This window comes from Amblyraja radiata, chromosome 1, assembly GCF_010909765.2.
Source record: "Amblyraja radiata isolate CabotCenter1 chromosome 1, sAmbRad1.1.pri, whole genome shotgun sequence".
Lineage (NCBI taxonomy): Eukaryota > Metazoa > Chordata > Chondrichthyes > Rajiformes > Rajidae > Amblyraja > Amblyraja radiata.
This window is the reverse complement of record NC_045956.1, coordinates 158,467,735-158,475,958: the sequence shown is the minus strand read 5'-3', so window position 1 is coordinate 158,475,958 and position 8,224 is coordinate 158,467,735. Positions and strand designations below refer to the sequence as shown.

The 8,224-nt window shown below is 44.4% G+C and overlaps 1 protein-coding gene across 1 annotated transcript; it reads left to right on the top strand.

Annotated features, from left to right (window-relative positions):
• Positions 1-1,678: 1,678 nt before the first annotated feature.
• elac1 (elaC ribonuclease Z 1) lies at positions 1,679-6,788 on the top strand. Its single transcript, XM_033033513.1, has 3 exons — positions 1,679-1,985; positions 3,990-4,460; positions 6,066-6,788. The coding sequence occupies exons 1-3, from the start codon at positions 1,829-1,831 to the stop codon at positions 6,533-6,535; spliced, it is 1,098 nt and encodes a 365-aa protein (XP_032889404.1). The 5' UTR covers positions 1,679-1,828; the 3' UTR covers positions 6,536-6,788.
• Positions 6,789-8,224: the final 1,436 nt, after the last annotated feature.

Here is an 8,224-nt window from a genome sequence, read left to right as displayed (position 1 = left end):
AGGAAGTAGTTGAGGCAGGAACTATAACAAGTGAAAAGACAATAGGTGCAAGAGTAGGCCATTCGGCCTCGAGCCAGTACCGCCATTTAATGTGATCATGGCTGATCATCCACAATCAGTACCCTGTTCCTGTCTTCTCTCCATATCTCTGAACTCTGCTATCCCTAAGAGCTCTATCTAACTCTCTCTTGAATGCATCCAGAGAACCAGCCTCCACTGCCCTCTGAGGCAGAGGATTCCACACACTTACAACTCTCTATGTGAAAAAGTTTTTCCTCATCTCCGTTCTAAATGGCTAACCAGTCTTAATAGCAAGAATAGCACTCCATCGATAGCAAGTCCACCACGAACTCCTTCGTCTTGTCAGTGTTGAGCTGCAGATGATTCAGTCCACAACACTCAACAAAGTCATTGACTACACCTCTGTATTCAGCTTCCCTCCCCTAATTGATGCAGCCCACAATTGCAGAGTCATCTAAAAACCTCTGGTAGGATTCCAAGTTGTATCTGAAGTCTGAGGTGCAGATGGTGAACAGGAAGGGAGAGAGGACGGTCCCATGTGGGGCCTCAGTGTTGCTCACTACGATGTCCGAGACACAGTTCTGTAGGCTGATATATTGTGGTCATCCAGTCAGGTCGTTGGTGATCCAGGACACCAATGGAGCATCCACCCGCATCTTCATCAGGTTGCTCCCTCTTGTGCAGGCCGGGTGGTGTAAAAAGCACTGCAGAAGTAAAAGAACCATGACTCTCACAGTGCTTCCCGGCTTATCCAGGTGAGCATAGGAATGATGGAACAGGTGGATGATGGCGTCCTCAACCCCTAACTTTGTTTAGTAAACGAACTGCAGGGGATCCAGGTAGGGTTTAACCAGGGGTCGCAGGTGAGTGAGTACCAGTCTCTCAAGGGACTTCATGATCCTCTTTGGTACTGGAACCAGTTGCTGCCTGACCCGCTGCTACTCCAGCACCAGCTGTTGCTGGTGTCTCCATCTCACGTGCCCGGTTCCACATTACCAGGGACATAGGTAATACCGGGGGCATGAGATGGACAAGGGTCTGGACACGAAACATCACCTTTCCATGTTTTCCAGAGATGTTGCCTGACTCGCTGAGTTACTCCAGCACTTTGTCTTTCTTTTCCAGCTATCACTTGCAAAGCTCTGTTCCAACCACATCTCTTTTAGTTTTCTTCCTCCCTATTAGATTCAGTCTAAAGTATCCCAACCTGAAACATCACCTATCCATGTTTTCTATGGATGCTGTCTGACCTGCTGAGTTACTCCAGCACCTGCTGTTTCTCACATCTCTGCTACCGGGGACCTGCGGTGGAGAAGGGTCTGTTACTCTAGCACTTTGTGTCCCTTTGTGTATTGACCAGCATCTGCAGTCTTTTGTTTTTACACCATACAGTGATAATACCTTGAAGATAAACACAAAAAGCTGGAGTAACTCAGCAGGACAGGCAGCATCAGTGGAAAAAAGGAATAAACCCTTTGCAGAATTATAATACATTTACCCCCGTTATTGAGGAAGGGTCTCGACCCGAAGCGTCCAGAATCTCTCCAGAGATGCTGCCTGTCTCGCTGAGTCACTCCGGCATTTTCTGTTTTTACTCCGGTTTTTTTTTTGCATCCGATCCTAGGTTTGCAGGATGACGTGAGTGTGGGTGTGTGGGTGATTGAGGGCGGGTTGATTTGACGGGGAGGTGCAGCGTCGTTTTCTGCCGCTGCTGCTGCCGCCGCCGCCTGTTGCTGCAAAGATCATAGAGCGGAGAGTTGCTGCTCCTGATCGCAGGCCGGGCGGCCCTTGACTCGCAGCGGCCGCTATGGCGGTGGAGTTGACCTTCCTGGGCACCGGCTCGGCCTACCCGTCGCCCACGCGCGGAGCCTCGGCCGTGGCGCTGCGCTACGAGGGCGAGTGTTGGCTCTTCGACTGCGGCGAGGGGACGCAGACACAGTTGATGCGGAGCCAGTTGAGAGCAGGTGAGGCTCCCCGAGCGGCCCAGCCCGGCCAAAGCTGCCCGCTCTTCCCCACCTCCCCCCTCCCCACGCCCGCCCGCTCTCTCCCCCTCCCCCTCCCCCTTCCCCTCCCCCCCCCCCCGCTCTCTCCCCCCCACCACTATCCCCCCCCCCCCGCTCTTCCCCCACCTCCCCCTCCCCCCGCCCGCCACCACTATCCTCCCCCCCCCCACCCGCTCTCTCCCCCCACCCCCCCCCCACCCTTCCCCCTTCCCCCCCACCCTCCGCCACCACTCTCCCCCCCCCCCCCCCCCACCACTCTCCCCCCCCCCCACCACCACTCTCCCACCCTCGGGCCGCTCTTCTCCCTCCGGCTCTCATCCCCCACCCTCCCCGCTCTCCACCCCCCCCCCCCCCCCCCGCTCTCTCCCCCCTCCCCCTCCTCTCCCCCCTCCCCCCCCGCTCTCTCCACCCCACCCCGCTCTCCCCCCCCCCCCGCTACCACCACCCGCCCTCACCTCCCCCCCTCAGACCGCTCTCTCCCCCCCTCAGACCGCTCTCTCCCCCCCTCAGACCGCTCTCTCCCCCCCATATTGCTCCAGCTTCTAGTTATCACCCTACAAACAGCTTACAATGGCCTGTTTCTTTTATCATCGTAACTTTTTTGCATATCATTTGCATTCATTGTTCTTTATCTAGCAACGTTACAAAATTTTGAGATTTGAAAAATCAAGTCTGTAATTTATCCCATCAGCATAAAAAGAAGTTTAATTTGACACCTAATTCACTTTCATATCTTCAGTATTAAAAAGGTTATGGCCATTTTCATACTCGGAAATTAGCATCTTGTTCCCTATTGCTTTTCCATTGACTTAAGATCGAGGACAGTCAAAAGCCCATAACTTTCTTAAAAATTAAGAGAACTGAAAGAAATTTTCAGTTATTATAGATTGAGCATTCTGAAACAATCTTACTTAGATGACTTGAAATTAAAGCATATAATTAGTTAGTTACCTAATTGTAGCTAATTACAAAATTCAATTACTAGATCTAAACATCTATCAATTTCTTAAGAATAGATTAACATGTTTAAATAGCCTAAGTGTCCAAATAACATTCACACAAGAATTCACAATATAACATGATTTTTAAATCTCATTGTCATGGATTTATAGGCCAAATGGAAAGAATGTTTACAGAATGTTTAATACATGTAAATTAATGGCCATTTAAACATCTTGCGAGTGGATTTTTCTGGAACGCGATCATTTGGAACGTTGCGGTTGCAGTGAATTTATACCCCCATATCGGCAGGAAAAATACTGCTGGTTCGTATGGGGGAAAAAATCACCGTTTCGCAACTTAAAATGTTAATTAAAGGCATCTTAAGGGGCACTTTTATACATAAAATAAACGGCCTTCTTTTACCTGTCCCGTACTTGAAGTCCGTCCCCATTGTCGGCGTTGACGCCTTTAGAAGCTGATTTTAAAATTACTCCAGCGCCGAACTAGTCGGGCGATTTAAAAAAATAAATAAATAAAAATACACAGAACGCCCGTCGGAACGATTCTTCAGCAAAAGCTTGCACTCCAACCAAATATATTCCAAGACAAGGTAGGATAAAACCACGTTTTAACCCCCCCCCCCACCCTCAGAGGCGCCAAAATCGCGCACACGGCCAGTGGCAGAATTGCAGCGCCACTGAAGGTAAGTATTGTAACATAGCTACTTTATCTCTCCACATCACCGTCTATATCTCTCGTTTCCCTTATCCCTAACCAGTCTGAAGAAGGGTCTCAACATGAAATGTCACTCATTCCTTCTCTCCAGAGATGCTGCCTGTCCTGCTGAGTTACTCCAGCTTTTTGTGTCTATCTTCGGTTTAAACCAGCATCTGCAGTTTCTTGCACAAATCTTTTCTGCTTGCAAGTAATGATAATTAATTAAGAAAAATTCCAATTTAATACTTGTTTGAGAGAACCAAGAATAAAAATAAAATACTAATCCCAATTTTTTTAATTTTGCAGGTAAAATTTCAAAAATTTTCATTACTCATCTTCATGGTGATCATCTATTTGGTTTGCCTGGACTTCTATGCACAGTAAGCCTCCAGAGTAGTTCTCTCTTAAACAAACAGCCTGTTGAAATTTATGGGCCTGTTGGATTAAGGACATTTCTGAGGACGTGCATGCACCTGTCTCACTCGCAATTGGTCTTTTCGTATGTAGTCCATGAACTGGTACCAACTGAGGATCAGTGTTTTCCTGAGGAATGGAGGAGCCCCTCTGCACACAATGTGGATGATCAGCTTCATCCACAGGAACTACAAGGAAAAACAATTCATCTTGATCCTCAGGAAGACTGTTACAATCTTGTCACCCATGAACAGTTCATAGTAAAAGCCTTTAGGCTTTTTCATCGCATACCATCTTTTGGGTTTGTAATTGAGGAGAGAGAACGACCAGGAAAGCTTCAGACTCAAAAACTGAAAGATATGGGTAATTTTATCTTACCACATGTTCACATTGTTCATCTTTATTTTTTGATGTACCATTTGCAGATTCAGTTGACAGACCAATCCGTACTGGCGATATGAAGTACTTTAGTGCTCTTTAAAATTAATGCAATCGGTTGAACTAGATTGACACGTTTACTTTTGTACTCACCCACATCCTCCCCATCAAAATAAATGGTGCGGCTCCACCAGACTCTAAAAGTTGTGCAGGATGGCGCAATGGTAGAGTTCCTGCCTGACTGCGGCACAGACTCAGGTCGATCCTGACTACAGGTGCTGTCTGTGCAGAGATTACATGTCCTCCCTTTGACTGCATTGGTTTTCTCCGGATGCTCCAGTTTCCTCAAAGACGTGCAGGTTTGTAGGTTAATTGGCTTCTGTAAATTGTGTAGGATAGAACTAGTGATTGTTGGTCAGGGTGGGCTGAAGGGCCTGTTTCCACGATGTATCTCTTTGGAAAAAAAATTTGAAGGAATCAAGGAAAGTGAAAGTGCACAAGGAGGTCTCTGAGCCTCTTGTACCTGTGCTCTCTTTGAATGTGGTTGCACTTGGTCCCTTCTCTTTGTGTGTTCAGATTTCAGTCATTTGAAACAATTGTCCTCATCTTTCCTCCACCTCAATTTCTGCCGCTTACTTTCCAGAGGAAATGTTTTTTGCTCTTGAAACCTCCTCTTGAAATACTCAAGTTATCTACTGTTCCAACTTCTCATAACTGAAGCCCCTTATCCAAGTGAAAAACTCCTTTGAAGCCTGAATTCTCCTGGAATGTGTTGTTGGTGTTGGACAATATAAGCGGCCTGAGTATTGATTTATGGAATGCTAATAGGATATCCATTTCTGTATATACAAGTGAGTAAATCAAACCAGTGTCCACCCAGGCCACAGACACGGAACTGGGGTCACTGTTTTAAAATGAAGGGTTGCCTTTTTAAGAAGAGACAATCTCAATTTGTGAATTAAAAGTCCTTTGAATGTATTCTTTAAAATAATTTCCCCATTTTTTTTTCCTGTTACAATTCCAGGATTCTGAATAACCATGATTGAATTACTTGTATTCATGTTGAATATTTAGAGTCAATTTTCTCTGCAAAATTTGTTATTTTTCCTTGTAATGCAGCCTACCTGTTCTTACCCAGTTACTTCAAATATTAAGAGTATTTGAGATTAGAATTTAGACGTTGGTCTTGCTATATCAGTGTTTTAGTTTGTAGTCTTCTCCAAATTATTTTTGCATGTGATGTTAATTTGGAAATAAACAGGTATATTCCACCCTGCATACTCAAAAAGCTTGTTGGGGGAAGTGGGGAGTGCAAAGAGAAATGTTGGAATCTCTACATGTTATTTTAGATGGAAGTTTTTTTGTGAATAAATCAAAATGCTGGAAACATTGTGAATATACTTCTGAAGTTGTCACAATTACATTTGCTTTATTAAATTGTCTAGAATTAACCATTTGCTTAACTTTTGTAGATTAACCCAAAACGGTAAATCATTTTAAAATTGCTAAATGGATATGGTTCTTTTTTTCCTTTTACTTCAGTAACATATATTTTCTTTTCCCCTACATGTCGTATTTGGAATAATCTAGGTATTCAACCAGGACCTTTGTATGGGAAACTAAAAAATGGACAGCCCGTCACTCTTAACAACGGGTTAACTGTTTTTCCTATGGATGTTCTGGAAGCTCCCATTCCAGGTAGAAAAATATGCATTTTGGGAGATTGTTCAGGAACAGTGGGTGAAAAAGGTAAAAAACTTTGCATTGATGCTGATGTGCTGGTGCATGAGGCCACACTAAATGATAGTCAGTCTGACAAGGCTGAGGAACATGGACACTGCACTCCGAAGACAGCTGCAGAGTTTGCAAAATTATGCAAAGCTAAACGTCTGGTCCTCACACACTTCAGTCAAAGATACAAACCTACTGCCCTTACTAATGAAGGAGATGATGACGTAAAGGAACTGAAGACTCAAGCTGAGCTGGTACTAGAAGGACAGGAAGTAATTCTGGCCGAAGACTTTATGGTGATTGAAATTCCTTTTAACAGGACAAAGTAACAAGTAATCTCAGCACAGTAAAACACTATAATGAAGTAATATAGAATGTGATTGGATGAATTATTGTATTAACGTTGCAATTATTTTACAGATTTATTATTGTGAAATCTGTTACACAAGATAACCTTGAAATTTTAATGAGCATCCTTGACAATTACTGCTTCTGAATGAGCATTAGAACTAGTGATGTTTGCATTATTTGCTCTTAGTACCATGATGTTGAAGGATGTTATACATTTAGAAAGCTACCCGAGCAGTGTGTTGAGAGTTTTGCTTCTAATGTGGACTCGCTGTACAAAGGACTTTGCCTTAGATGAGTTTATACTATAGCTCCAAATTTCATAATTGTTATTTAGAATTTGCTGATTTTCAAGCTACACTGGGCGGCAAGGTAGCGCAGCAGTTGAGTTGCTGCCTTACAGCGCCAGAAACCCACGTTTGATCCTGACTACGGGTGCGGTCTGTATGGAGTTTGTACGTTCTCCCCGTGACCTGTGTGGGTTTTTTCCGGGATCTCTGGTTTCTTCCCACACTCTAAAGACGTACTGGTTTGTAGGCTAATTGGCTTGGTATAATTGTAAATTGTCCCTAGTGTGTAGGATAGTATTGGTGTGCAGGGATCGTTGGGCGGCACGGACTCAGTGGGCCAAAGGGCGTATTTCCGCGCTGTATCTCTAAACTAAACACAGTTTGTGTTTGGCTAGGTGTTTGAACTTTATATACTCTGACTACATGATTGAAGTTCCCTGGTGGAATGAACGGTCAAATCACAAATATCAAAGATTTAGTCCGGTAGAAATGGAATCCAATAAAATGTACACTGCTTTTCTCTGTAAGAGTGGAAAATGAAATGAAAAAACACAATGTAAGAGATTCTGGATCAGTTCCTGTGGATTGGAGGGTAGCTAATGTTATCCCACTTTTCAAGAAAAGGGGGAGAGAGAAAATGGGGAATTATAGACCAGTTAGCCTGACATCAGTGGTGGGTAAGATGCTGGAGTTGATTTTCCAAGTCGGCATGGAATGGTAGGCAGTGACTAGAGGGGTGCCGCATTGCTCGGTGCTGGGACCGCAGCTATTTATAATATACATTAATGATTTAGATGAAAGAATTAAAAGTAATATTAGCAAATTTGCAGATGACACAAATCTGGGTGGAAGTGTGAACTGTGAAGAGGATGCTATGAGGATACAAGGTGATTTGGACAGGTTGGGTGAATGGGCAGATGCAGTATAATGTGGATAAATGTGAGGTTATCCACTTTGGTGGCAAGAACGGGAAGGCAGATTATTATCTGAATGGTGTCAGATTAGGACAAGGGGAAGTACAACGAGACCTGGGTGTCCTTGTACGTCAGTCATTGAAAGTAAGCATGCTGGTACTGCAGGCAGTGAAGAAAGCTAATGATGGCCTTCATAATGAAAGGAGTTGAGTATGGGAGCAAAGGTCCTTCTGCAGTTGTACAGGTCCCTGGTGAGACCACACCTGGAGTATTGTGTGCAGGTCTCCTAATTTGAGGAAGGACATTCTTGCTATTGAGGGAGTGCAGTGTAGGTACATGAGGTTAATTCCCGGGATGGTGGGACTGTCATATGATGAAAGAATGGAGCGACTGGAATTTAGAAGGATAAGAGGGGATCTTATAGAAACATATAAAATTATTAAGGGATTGGACACGCTAGATGCAG